General features: G+C 40.7%; 1 protein-coding gene across 1 annotated transcript; it reads left to right on the top strand.

The window, feature by feature from the left end:
* The first annotated feature begins 13886 nt into the window (after positions 1-13886).
* Positions 13887-14399, top strand: LOC116109887 (secreted RxLR effector protein 161-like). Its single transcript, XM_031396119.1, has one exon. The coding sequence runs from the start codon at positions 13887-13889 to the stop codon at positions 14397-14399; it is 513 nt and encodes a 170-aa protein (XP_031251979.1).
* Positions 14400-14717: the final 318 nt, after the last annotated feature.

Below are 14717 nucleotides of genomic sequence, written 5' to 3'. Positions count from 1 at the left end.
CACTAGCATCATTCTTGTTAGAGTCATGAAAGTGACTCTATTTTGGTGATAAAAATACCCCATTTGTGATTAAATTGAAGTATATTGAGACAATTAAAGAATTTATGAATTTATTCACGAAAATCGCTTCCTAATATTTTTCTTATGAATTTAACGTGTTTGGAATGATTTTGGACCAAATATATGAGTTGATATTGGGTTGTGGTTTATGGATTAGAGGTTATTTTGTCTCATTTATGCTATTTAGGGGTAAAATGTCATGTTTTTAAGGGGCTGATTTTGTCACTTTTCAATTGTGCAGGGACCAACAATATTTTACAATATGTTCTATAAAAGAAAGTGCAGATCGCGTGAACAGGAGGCGCCATCCATACACGTTTTCTGCGACCCTTCGTCTTCCATTTTCGGCAACTCTTCGGCTTCCTCGACCACAGATCACCGTCATCCCATCTCCCGGACCACCACCGTGAATCACGAAGCTGCCGCGATGTTTCATCTTCCCTCCACCGCGTCGTTTCGTCTTCCCGGCTAGTTTTTGGCCGTTTTTCGGGTTATGATTGGCTCCCAAGGGTCGATCCACCTTCCCCACAGTCGGATCTACACTTCCCTAGCTTCAGCCGCCGGAAACCGTCGGAATCCGTGATTTAGCCGCCGCGACTCTCATCTTCCAGGCCAGATCCTGCTCATTTCCGACGACTTCTCACTTCCCCGGACCTGATCTGAACTCCCCATCACCAGAGCTTTCCATCGGTACCTTCGAATCCATTTCCGCCACCGTTTTTCCGGAGACCCGCTGGAAATTAACGTTTTCCAGCGACCGCGGCTGTTCGTATTCCGGCTGTCCGTTGGTCTTTTTTGCCCCTTCTTCACATCATATTGCTATCGGTTACCTCCTCGCCCATGGTCAGCTCTGTTCCCATCGTTTCGGCCTCCATCATCACCACCATGAGCGCTAAGCTCCCTTTGTCTGTTACGGCATAGGCGATCGGGATTGACTCCATGACTCTCCTCATCAGCCTCCTACTAGTTGGATGAGCCTGATTATAGGACATTTGGTAGTATTGTGCTTCGGATTATATTTGTTTTTGTTTCATGATTGTTTCGATACTTTAATATGATTTGAGCATACGTGTGATTAATATGTTGTCCATTATGATTTAATGTTTTCATAGAACTTGCTGAATGATAACGTTGGTTTGGAATAATTAAATGATGAATTGCTTTTCATTCTTCACATCGATTGTAATTGAGTTTGTTTCGGATTTAATTAATTTCTACTATGTTCGCTTATTGTGAAGTTGGTTGATTGGATATTACGTGTTGACAAATTGTATTTGTTAATCGCGTACCAAGTGGTGGTATTACCTTGTAGCGTTTTCGACGTTCAATGATAGTCTTTAACCAATCGAACTTGAGTGATCGGGTGAGACAGATAGATTATACCTAGTGTCGGGAAACCATTTCATTGATTTACCTTGCCGTGTAGGTTTAGGGGATCGTAAGAGGTGGAGGAGAATTGTGTGAGTCGGTCTCGTGTCGAACCAAAACCTAACGCAACATTTTTATTATAAAGTCTTTATTTGTTTTAATTTCACTATTTCATTATTTGCATCTAGTTTATTTAGTTTCATTATCCATTGCAATTTCATTTCCGCTACTAAAATCCATTAGGTTGTTAGTCTTGCTCCCTTGGTTCGATCCTGCTTACCGCTACTACGGTAATTAGGTTTAATTTTAGACCATGACTCGTGTCTAAACAAATTTTGGCCCTTGCCGGGGAGCATGTTGCTTTTGACTTTGTGTGTTGGTAGTTATTAGTTTTTAATTCTAGGTTTATTTTAGTCTTGTTGTTTTGTTTGTTTTGTTTGTATTATTTTCTTTCTTGTGATTATTTGTTTGGGTGAATTGTTTAATTTTTTGTCCCGTTTAGTTTGTCTCTTTGCTTTTTAGTTATTATTTTCTTTTTTATTGTTTGCGTAATTTCATTTTTACTCTGTTCTATTTTATTTTCATTTTATTTTCATTGGAATAGTTTCATTTGTGTTTTGTTTTTGTTTTGCAGGAAAATGGCAATTGGGAAAACGCTTCAGCGTGTCGTGAGAATTGAAGATACCTACACGTCCCGATTGTGAAATTCTCTTAACCTTTGATTTTTCTTTTATTCCTAGATTTAATTTTTGTCCTTAGTATTATTCTTTTAGTTGCATTGATAAATTTTAGTTTTGATTAACATTTTGTCGTGGGAAATTTCATTAAGTATATGTTTCGTTAGATTTTAGATTTGTTTTAGTTTTGTTTTGTGTTGCTTAGTAAAATTGTTTCTTAGGTTTTGCATTTAGTTAATTTTCTTTGACATTGTTGTGCTGCGTTGTCTTGTTGAGTCTTTTGTGTTTTGGTTGGTGAATGCAAACTAGAAGGTCTTTTAATGAAGAGTATTACCTTTGAATCTTGGATTGAAGCACTTGTAATAAAGATAGAAACAAGCACGTAGGATGGCTAACCAGGATGAACCCGCACAGTGCCCCTTAGCCAACATTTCGCACCCACCACCTACACTTCACCTCATGTATCCATATCCCCAATGTCCAGACACAATACTATGAGATCAAAACTAGTGTCATCCAATTGTTGCCAAATTATTATGGGAATTTAAATGAGGAGCCATACAAACACTTAGATGAATTTTTAGAGGTTTGCTCCACAGTTAGACTTCAACATGTGAATGAAGATGTCGTGCGCTTAATTTTGTTCCCATTCTGCTTAAGGATCGAGCCAAACAGTGGCTTAATTCTTTGGCAGCAGGGTCCATCATCTCTTGGACCCAAATGCAAGAAGGATTCTAAAAAAGTATTATCCCATTGGTAAAACCAACAGCATACGACGACCATTACTAGTTTGCTCAACTTGATGGCAAGGAATTTTAATGAGAGTTGGGAACGTTTGAAGGAATTGCTTACGAAGTGTCCCCATCATGCAGTCCCTAGGTGGCAATTAGTTCGTATTTCTATGACGGACTGACCGAGAGGCATAGGATATGGTAGACGCCTCTTGGGAGGAACATTTATGCACAAAGACAAGAATGAGTTATTGCAACTCTTCGAGACCTTAAGTGAAAATTCAATGCACCACATTTCTGCCGTCTAGAAGCCTATCTCAGGGCACTATCCAAGAAGGGTGTGTGTATGAGGTGTCATGGTTAGATGACATTATTTCCAAGTTAGAGTGTTTGCCCACCGTTTGACCGTTTTGTATCTATACAGGGCACCCCTCTACACAATCTCTCAGAAGGCAAACCAGGATGTTTTTGCCATGCACTCCATTCTGACCATCCGGTTGAGAACCTGCCCCTGACCCTTTTGAGGAGCAAGTGCAAGTTGCACAAGGCTTCCAGAGACGGAGCGATCCGTACTCTAACCATACAATCCTGTTGGCGTAACCACCCTAATTTTTCATGGAACCACAATCCCTCAGAATGTTCCATAATATCCATACAGGAACAATCCTTCCAATCAGCAAGGCAATTATAGGAGCAACCTTCAATCCAACCACCCATCCAACCTAGTTCCCACCTCCCGTTCACAGCCTACTCCGTGTCTAGTTCACTAGAATCAATGATGGCTCAAATGCTTCAACCATGCAGGAACAAAACGCCGACTGAATGCTAGGTTCCAGGATTTAGAGAAAATACCCAACTTCTACATTCCCATTCCCAATCTATTAGTAAGCTAGAGACCCAGTTGTCAAATACCGAAGCAGTCAATAGGAGGGAACAAGGCCAATTGCCTAGTCAAGTCATAGAACCCTAGTGGGTTCTTCTCACAGAGAGGGTTTTCCGAACAAGCTAAGGCTGTGATGACTCTTCGGAGCGACCGGAGCAATTAGGCCGAGGGAAGTAAAAGTCTAGGGTAGAGAAGAGGAAAGTCTAGGTAGAGACCACAAAGGAGTGAGAGTGAGCCTCTTGTTGAGTTAAGTGTTCAGAGACCGGGTAAGGAAAAGTTTGGGGAAATGACCATCCCCTGCATCGTACATACCGAGAGCACCCTTCCTCGTGCTTAGAGCCCCCAAATGTCCCCACTACTAGGAAAAGTGCTAGATGGATGAAACGATTGAGTTGTTTAAGCAGTGCAGATTAACATTCCACCTTGATGCCATTAAGGCAAGTACCTGCTTATGCCAAATTCCTCAAGACTGTGCACACAAAGAGTAAATGAATCTCACACACCTAAGACTATCATTTACCGAAAATGTAAGTGCGGTTGTCTCAAACCGCATTCCCCCGAAGTTAAAGGATCCTGGAGCTCCTATTATTTCTTGTGTGATAGGTAATGTCACGATTGATAGAGCACTCTTAGACTGGGGCGAGCGTGAACTTATTACCCACTTCCATGTATGAACAGTTTAACTTAGGTGAGCTCAAGTCGACTGAGTCATAGTACATTAGCTGACCGATCGGTCAAAATGCCTAGGGGCCTAATTAGGAGGTGTGTAGTTAGGTTGAGGAACTATATTTCCGGTGGATTTTCTTGTCTTAGACATGGAGTATACGACATGGAAGTATGCCACCGTATTATTTTAAGGGAGACCTTTCTAGCAATGACAAATGCTTGCATTAACTGTAGATCTGGAGAGATGGAAGTGTCTTTTGGGAATAGGAAATTGAGACTTAATGTGTTTAATGCTGGTTAGGACCAATGCGTGAGGCGATACGAGTGTTTTCATGGTTGATGCTATTGACATCCTAGTAGAGGCTCACGCCCCACAGATGTATGTGATGATGCAATTTACACTCTTATGAATCCATTTGTTAGGAGATATCTGTTAGTGTCGTGTCTGAGATTCAGGAGGTTAGTGCGTATATAGCTAGGTCGCCCACTCTAGAGTGTCGACCTTGGAACATCAAGTATGAAACCTTACCACCTTTGTCTAAGACGCACAACCGAGTCCATTGAGTCTCCACCAGTCTTAGGTTGAAAGCCTTGCCTGTACTCTAAAGTATGTTTTCCTAGGACCCAACAAGACCTTACCCTTGATCATTGCGGCCAACTTAGATAGTGAGCAAGAAGAGAGATTAGTGGCAGTCTTGATAGCACATAAGGAAGCAATCGGTCGTGTCGGGATGCGAGTGGCATTACCCTTCTTTGTGCATGCCATCGCATATTTTTGTGGAGAATTTTAAACCGTGCATAGGCTCAAAGAAGGTTAAACCCAAACATGAAAGAGTGTGTGAAGAAAGAGGTGATCAAATGGCTTGATGCCAGTATCATTTACCCTATATCCGACAGCCAATGGGTGAGTCCAACCCATGTTGTACCTAAGAAAAGTGGCCTCACCGTTGTTGAAAATGAAAAAGGTGAGCGAATTCCTACCCGTACTCCCACAGGATGGGAGTTTGCATTGCTTGACTATAGGAAGCTCAACCTAGCCACTAGGAAAGATTCCACTTCCCCTCTCCATTTATTGACCAAATCCTAGAAAAACTCGCAGGGCAAGCTTTCTATATTTTTTGGATGCTATTTTTCGGATATACCCAAGTACCAGGTGCCCCCGAAGACCAAGAAAAGACCACGTTTACATGTCCTTTTGGCATGTTTTCCCTTTTGTCGCATGCCCTTCAGGTTGTGCAATGTCACCGACAACTTTCAACGGCATGTTATCGATATTTTCTGACATGGTGGTCAATTCCTTGAAGTCTTCAGGATGATTTTTCTGCTGTTTTGGAACATCTTTTGATGATTGTCTCGAAAAACTTGAGTTGGTGTTAAACGTTGCAAAGAGACAAATCTTGTTCTTAGTGGGAAAAGCCATTTCATGGTTCAAGTAGGAATCTGTCTAGGTCATGTATTTCCAAGGAGGATATCATCAGTGGTACTGGCAAAGGTAAGTATTGATTGTCTCCTTACAATCCCCCTCCTTCGTCGGTCAACCAATTAGATCTTTCCTAGGCCACAGAGTGTATTAAGGCATTTCAGGTCATCATAAATTGTTAGCAAGATCTCCAAGCCTTTGTGCTGATTGCTTGCTAAAGATGTGCCATTTGTGTTTTTGATGACTCTTGTATGATTCCTTTACCATTTGTAAGGAACGTTTGACCACAGCACCCATATGCAACCCCTGATTGGAACCTACCTTTTGAGTGGTGTGACTTGTGCGGACTATGCCATTTGGTGCAGTCCTTGGCCAACGGGGGAATAAAAAACCCGTTTGTGATCTCTATGAAGCAAGACCCTCTCCGATGCTCAATGTGTATACACCACCCGGAGAAAGAGTTGCTTGCAGAGTGTAGTTTTCCCTTGATAAGTTCCGGTCTTATCTTCTTGGGTCTAGGATAGTTGTCTTTACAGACCACGTTGCAGTTAGGTATTTGTGAAAGCCGCTGCTAATTCGGGATTTGTTGTCGTTGGGTCTAAGAGTTAATGGCAAAGGATAAGTGTATGCAGGTGAGATATGTGTGGTCTGCCGCCCACTCACTTGTCTAGACTCTTTCCAGAGTTTGTCCGTGTCAATGTGTTGAATGAATCTTTCCCCGGATGAGCAATGTTTGCGATATCCCAATCCAAGCACCTTGGTATGCCCATATAGTCAATTCTCTATGCCTAGGTAGCCAATACCATTAGGGTGGCCAACCTCGGCATCTAAACCAATAAGCACTTGGGCACCGGCAGGGGGTGTGCAGACCAGATAGGGAGAGTGGTGTTCAGACCAGAGGTTGCAGTTGTCATGCAGGTCTGGTGGGGTCTTAGGGGCAAGGCGTTATCTCTCGGTGCATTGAAAGGCCTCCAATGGGTTCTACTTAGCCCTCCTTTTCGTGATTGCGCTGCTTGGCTGACTTCATGTCAAAAAGTAGGGAATATTGGTAGATGAGATTGATGCCCCAATCCATTTTGAGTGGGGAAGTGTTTGATGTGTGTGGGTATTGATTCATGGGTCCATTTCTCTCATCTTTGGCTTTGAATAATCTTGCTTGCAGTTGATTATGGGTCTAAATGGGTAGAAGCCAGCCACAGGACCAATGATCATAAGGTGGTCGTCAACTTGTTCAATCGCACATCTTAGCCATTTCGGTCATCCGCGCGCCATCATCAGTGATGGTGGCCACATTTCACCAATAGGCACTTTGGCCACTATTGAAAAAGTACCAATCACCCATCGAGTTGCCACACCTTATCACCCTCAAACTAGTGGCAAGTGAACATGCTATAGGGAATTAAGACTATCTTAGAGAAATGTAGGGCCCGATCGTAAGGATTGGTCAATGCGTCTGAATGATGCACTTTGGGCCTATCGAACCGCATATCGAACCCCTATTGGCATGTCCCCTTATCGGTTAGTTCTTGGGAAAGCATGTCATTTACCTGTAGAACTGTGAACATAGAGCATATTGGGCCACAAGAAATTCAATTTTGTATCGCCACGGCTGTTGACCATAGGAACCTCCAACTTCAAGTTAGATGAGCTAAGACACGAAGCATGATATCTCTCACCTCTCTGAAAGAGAAACTAAAGCTTTTCAATAAACACATTGTTAGGAATTCATTCTCTCCTAATCAAAAGTGGGGCTTTTTAACTCTAAGTTTTCCGGGGAAGCTTCGTCACGGTGGGATGGTCCTTTGTTATATTGTTTTTACCCCGGCTGTTGAATTCCGAACCCAAAAAGGGCAGCGGGTGATAGGCCAAAGACTTAAACTCTTATCGATTAATTGAATGATGTAAATGAATTGGGGAGAGGTATTGTGTCCACGAGTCGGGCTGAAGACTTAAACTTAGCGCTGTGGGAGGCAACCCATCTTGTAAAATATGTTTTTATTGCTATTTTTATTTTGTTTGTTTTTCGTCTTTGTCAGTTTGGCATTAAACAGTAAGGCTATGCTTATGCATGCCCCACAAACTCTGTGATGAACAGCCCCACCATTGTTCCTCAGTTTTATCTCTCCACCTTAATTGCTGTCATTGTTAGATTTTCTTGTTTCTCAAATTGTTGGACAATTTTATAGTGATCAATATTGCCCATGGAAATCTAAAGAGTTTGATGTGGGGCATGAACATTTTCTTTGAAGGTTTGGGTGGTGATTGTGGGATGGAGCAATGACTTTTGAAGTTGGGGCGGGAGTGTTAAGGTGTTTGATATATTTTTGTGAAGTGTTGTTGAGTGATGTTTGGGAGATTGTGAAGCTTTTGTAGAGTGTTTGGAGATGATGTGGTGAGATTGTGTATTTTAATTGTGGCATGATTGTGTTTTGCTTGGAAAATATGTTGAAATCTTATCTTGTAAGTCCAATGTGAAAGTGAACTAAGTGAGTTATTTTAAAATTTTCATGATCGCGCATAATTACCATTTTAGAAGCATTAAAGTGCTAGTTGAAGGTTTTAGGTTTTTGAAAATTTTTGTGAAACATGTGTAAACATTGAACTATGTTCTGTTTGTGCTAGGTTTGTCCATATTGTGGTTAGAACGTTTTGTGTAAATGTCATGTTTTATGTTTATGCAAGTCTCCCACATACTTTACATGCCCATGGAGCAAATTTTCATTTATTATCTTCGTGTGTTAAAAGTGCTCAAATGTTTCTGATGATTGTTTTGATTTGTAGCCTAGTTGACTTGAGTGAGTACGCCCGAGGGGTGTTCTACACCTAATCCCCTAAAGCTATCTAGCTTGGAGCGGTTGGCCTAAAGCTCATTACATGGGTCCTCTAAAAGCTAATAATCATTATATAAATCATGAGCTTTATAAGAATAAAGAAATAAAGTCTTGACTGTAGCCTAGTTGGTTCGAGTGAGTAAGTTCGAGGTATTCTACACTTAGTGCCCTATAGCCATCTGGTTTGGGAGTCATTGACCAAGCCCGTTACACGGACCTTCTAGAAGCTTTAGAAGTTAAACGAAAAAAAAAAAAGGGTTGATGAATGAAAAAGAAATTATATGTCAAAATCTTGTGTGGAAAATGAGCATTATGTTGCGTGTACATAATGGGGGGAGTTTTGCATGACATTTTAACATTGTGTATTGAATTGAAATGTGTGTTTGAGAAGCTTGAATGGGATAGGCAAATCTGATAGAAACTTTAGTTCTTTATTTAGGATTGTGTTATTTACTTGTTATGTTCAAATTCTTCACTTTACCTTTGATGAATGTCTTGGTCGTTGATGAATGGTGTGTGTATGATTTTGTGAGAATGTTGAAAGAGTTCCTTTAACTTTACTCGAGGACAAGCAAAGAGTAAGTTGGGAGTGTGTTAGAGTCATAAGTGACTCTATTTTGGTGATAAAAATACCCCATTTGTGATTATTGAAGTATATTGAGACATTAAAGAATTTATGAATTTATCACGAAAATCGCTTCCTATATTTTTCTTATGAATTTAACGTGTTTTGGAATGATTTTGGAAAATATATGAGTTGATATTGGGTTGATTTTATGATTAAGGGTGATTTTGTCTCATTTATGCTGTTTAGGGTAAATGTCATGTTTAAAGGGCTAATTTGTCACTTTTCAATTGTGCAGGGACCAAACTGATATTTATAATATGTTCTATAAGAAAAGTGCAATCGCTTGAACAGAGGCTGCCATCCATAACGTTTTCGGCGACCCTTCGTCTCCATTTGATGACTCTTCGGCTTCCTCGACCATATCACCGTCATCCCATCGTCCTGAACCACCACCGCGAATCACGAAGCTGCCCGCCGTTTCATCTTCCCTCCACCGCGTCGTTTCGTCTTCCCAGCCATTTTTGGCCATTTTTCGATGACGATTCGGCTCCCCAGGGGTCGATCCACCTTCCCCACAGCTGGATCTACACTTCCCTAGCTTCAGCCACCGCGAAAACCCGGAATCCGTGATTTAGCCCACCGCGACTCTCTCATCTTCCAGGCCAGATCCTGCTCATTCCGGCGACTTCTCACCTCCCAGGACCTATCTGAACTCCCCATCACCAGAGCTTTCCATCGGTACCTTTGGATCCCATTTCCGCCACCGTTTTTTCGGAGACCCACCGAAAATTAATGTTTTCCGACGAACCGCGGCTGTTCTGTATTCGGGCTGTCCGTTGGTCGTTTTCACACATTCTTCGCATACGCTGTCGGTTACCTCCTCTCCGCCATGGTCAGCTCCGTTTCCACCGTTTCGGCCTCCATCATCACCACCATGAGCGGCTAAGCTCCCGGTTGTCTATTACGGCATAGGCGAGATCGGATTGACTCCATGACTCTCCTCATCAGCTCTCGACTAGTTGGATGAGCCCGATTATAGGACTTTGGTAGTATTGTTCTTCGGATTATATTTGTTTTCGTTTCATGATGTATTTCATACTTTAAATGATTTGAGCATAACTTGTGATGAATATTGTTGTCCATTATGATTTAATGTTTTCATAGAACTTGCTGAATGATAAACGTTGGTTTGGAATTTAAATGATGAATTTGCTTTTCATTACTTCGCATCGATTGTAACTGTTGTGTTCGGATTTAATTTATTTCTACTATTTTTGCTGTTTATTGTGAAGTTGGTTGATTGGATATTACGTGTTGACAAATTGTATTTGTTAATTGCGTACCAACTAGGGGTATTACCTTGTAGCGTTTATCAACATTCAATGATAGTCTTTAACCAATCAGATTGAGTGATCGGGTGAGACAGGATAGATTATACCTAAGTGTCGGGAACCATTTCATTGATTTACCTTGCTTGTAGTTTAGGGGATCGTAAGGGGGGAGGAGAATTGGTGAGGTCGTCTCGTGTTGAACCAAAACCGTAACGGCAACATTTTTTATAAAGTTTTATTTGTTTTAATTCACTATTTCATTATTTGCATCTAGTTTATTAGTTTCATTATCCATTGCCAATTCATTTCCGCTACTTAAAATACATTAGGTTGTTAGTCTTGCTCCCTGTGGATTCGATCCTGCTTACCGCTACTATCGTGAGAATTAGGTTTAATTTTAGACGTGAAGATCGTTCATTCTCCATATGCAGCATTTCAATGATTTTTCCAGGTAGCTGGCTCGGTCGACGTCAAATCACTCCTCACCAAATTACATTAATCCAACTCTCATCACACTTACCCTGAAATTACTTACCATTCCAGGATACTAGTTTACCTTACACTAATAACTCAGCCTTGTCACCTGCCAACTCTGTGCCTACATCATCAACTATCACCCCACAAAAAGTTGCTACACCACAAACACTTACAGACCAGTCCTAGTATATGGACTCTGGTGCATCCAATCATATGACTACAGATGCTACCAACATGGTTGTGAAGTCCAATTATCAAGGAACATCTCAGGTGCAAGTTGGCAATGGACAGTCCATCCCTATCACTCATACAGGTATGCTACTGTTACCTTCCACTGATTCGAATAGAATTCTAAAACTTCAGAATATTCTCTGTATTCCAAAGATTGCTAAAAACTTGTTAAGCATATCTCAAATCACTAAAGATAACCATGTGATAGTTGAGTTTCATGCTGACTGTTGCTTAATAAAGGATAAATATAGCAAGGCTACAATCCTTCAAGGAACAGTAAAGGATGGCCTATATCAGCTTACCTTGCCAACAACTGATTTCTGTTCTGCTGATTCTCAAATAAAGTCAGTACTTCATGCTTCCAGCTTCACTTCAACTCCTGAAATTCATGATGTTAATTCATCTACATCTAATAAAGGAGAACATTCTGATAATGATGGAGAGTATGCTCTTGAATGTACTTCTACAGATAGTTCTCTGTTTGTTAAGCCATCTAGTGATATTGTTCTATGGCATGCTAGGTTAGGTCACCCTAATACTAAAGTCTTGAATAATGTACTTGAAAAGTTACATGTAAAGAATACTATTGTTGGAAATAAAAGCTTTTTTTGTGAAGCATGTCAATTTGGTAAACTAAAGCAGTGTAAGTTACCTGTTTCCACTTCAAGAGCACAAAAACCTTTAGAATTAGTCTACTCAGATCTATGGGGTCCTGCACCTATTATATCTACTGAAGGGTATCAGTATTATGTGATCTTTGTGGATGATTTTAGTAGGTATACCTGGATCTATCCATTAAAGCTTAAATATGAAGTCATTGGTGTATTCACTCAATTCCATTGCTTTGTTGAAAATCAGTTGGATACAAAACTGAAATGTTTACAAACAGATTGGGGAGGGGAGTTTAGACCCTTGTCTAGTTATTTGGAGAAACATGGAGTTATGTTTAGGCATCCTTGTCCATACCTTCATCAGCAAAATGGTAGAGTAGAGAGAAAACATGGAGCCATCACTGAATTTGGGTTATCTCTCCTAGCTCATGCGGCTATGCCACTGAAATTCTGGTGGTCAACCTTTAGCACTGGTGTATACTTGCTAAATAGGATTCCTTCAGCTGCTATTGAGTTTATCTCTCCATTTGAAACTTTTTTTAAGCAAAAACCGTGTTACACTGATCTTAAAGTATTTGGCTGTGGATGTTATCCATATCTCAGGCCTTACCACAGACATAAGGTGTCTTTTCATACCGAAAAGTGTGTTTTCTTGGGATACAGCCTTGCTCATAAAGGTTATCGATGCATGAATTCTTCAGGCAGGGTGTATATTGTTAAACAAGTACGATTTAATGAGGAAGACTTTCCATTCAAGTCTGATTTTCAAAGTCACTCTTTATCTACTACTCCACCTGATGTGTGTGTGAATACAAAGGCAGGGACATTGCCACAGTGCAAGTCTTCAGCTTTATCATCTACACAGTTCACAAATGAAGTTATTTGTTCAGGAAATTTCACTGCAGAATCTGCAAAGGACTGCTCTTTACCTTCTCTTCCAGCAGAGTCTGCTACACAGGCAGAACCTTTTAATTACAGTCCTGGAATTCAACCTGAGAAGTCTTCTTTAAGAGATGATACAAAAGATGATTCTGCTGTACCTACTTTGACACAGTCAGATCCTGGAATTCAACTTGAGGTGGTCCTTCTATTAGCTGATCCCAAGCTTATTGACACAAGAAAAACTATCAATGAGCATCCCATGATCACCAGGTCCAAGGGGTCCAAAGCTGGTGTTCCAAATACTATCCCTCAGGCTTTTCTCTCGACTCAAGTTATTCAGCCTGAACCACCATCTGTTGCTGAAGCTCTGAAAATTCCAGAATGGAAAGCAGCCATGGAGGCTGAATATCAAGCTCTCTTAAAAAACCAGACCTGGGATTTAGTTCCTTATGTTGAGGGAATGAATGTAGTTGGCAGCAAGTGGGTTTTTAAGACTAAACTAAATTCAGATGGGTCCCTTTCTAAATACAAAGCTCGACTTGTAGCCAAGGGGTTTCAACAAACCCTTGGCCTAGACTACTTTGAAACTTTTTCACCAGTAGTCAAGGTAGCAACCATTAGAGTTATTTTGTCTCTTGTTGTATATAATCAATGGGAAGTGCAGTAACTTGATGTAAACAATGCGTTTCTTAATAGAAAGCTGACAGAAAAAGTGTATATGATGCCACCAGAATGTTTTTCTAATTTTTCTCAAACCAAGCAGGTATGTCAACTACATAAGGCATTGTATGGGCTTAAACAAGCTCCAAGAGCTTGGTTTGAGAAACTGAAAAATTACTTATTAAGCTGGGGTTTTCAGAATTCAATTTCTGATGTGAGTTTGTTCTTTTACAAAAAGGAATCCTATGTTGTCTATCTACTGGTGTACGTTGATGATATCTTGGTTACAGGCAACAATTCCTCCTTAGTTGATCAAGTTATGACAGATCTGAATACACAGTTTGCTTTGAAAGTTCTTGGTCCAGTTAACTACTTCCTTGGATTTGAGGTTAAGAGAAATGACAAGGCATTACTCTTAACACAAAGCAAGTATGCTTAAGATCTTCTCGTAAAAGCTGGGATGCATGACTCCAAACCGTGTGTAACTCCTATGGCCGCTGGAACTAAACTGAGTAAAGAAGACAATATTCAATTTGATCAACCATCATTATATCGGAGTATCATTGGAGGACTACAGTACCTTACGCTGTCCAGACCAGATCTTGCTTTTGCTATGAATAAACTCAGTCAGTTTCTTCAACAGCCTACTGTCAATCATTGGACTGCATGTAAGAGAGTTCTTAGATATGCAAAGGGCACTCTAAATCATGGTCTTGTATTTACTAAAAAGGAACACTTTATGCTGGAAGCTTATGCTAATGCAGATTGGGCAAGTGATGTAGATGACAGGAGGTCCACAAGTGGATATGCTGTTTTTGTTGGGGGCAACCTGGTTCAGTGGAGTTCAAAGAAACAGAAGGTCGTTTCTCTATCCTCTACAGAAGCAGAATATCGGTCCTTGAGTCAGGCATCTACTGAACTTGTGTGGATTAGGAGCTTGTTTGAAGAAATTGGTATTACTCTGAATGGTTGTCCTATCNCCAATTTCATTTCCGCTACTTAAAATACATTAGGTTGTTAGTCTTGCTCCCTGTGGATTCGATCCTGCTTACCGCTACTACGGTAATTAGGTTTAATTTTTAGACCGTGACGATCGGTCTAACAATTCTCAACCATATGCAGCATTTCATGATTTCTCAGGTACTGGTCTGGTCAACAACTCCTCACCAAATTACATTAATCCAAACTCTCAGTCACACTTACCTGAACATTACTTACCAGTCCAGAATACTAGTTTACCTTACACTAATAACTCAGCCTTGTCACCTGCCAACTCTGTGCCTACATCATCAACTATCACCCCACAAAAAGTTGCTACACC

The sequence above is a fragment of the Pistacia vera genome, unplaced genomic scaffold (genome assembly GCF_008641045.1).
Source record: "Pistacia vera cultivar Batoury unplaced genomic scaffold, PisVer_v2 Contig590, whole genome shotgun sequence".
In the NCBI taxonomy this organism is placed as follows: Eukaryota; Viridiplantae; Streptophyta; class Magnoliopsida; order Sapindales; family Anacardiaceae; genus Pistacia; species Pistacia vera.
This window is presented reverse-complemented; position numbering and strand designations above follow the sequence as displayed.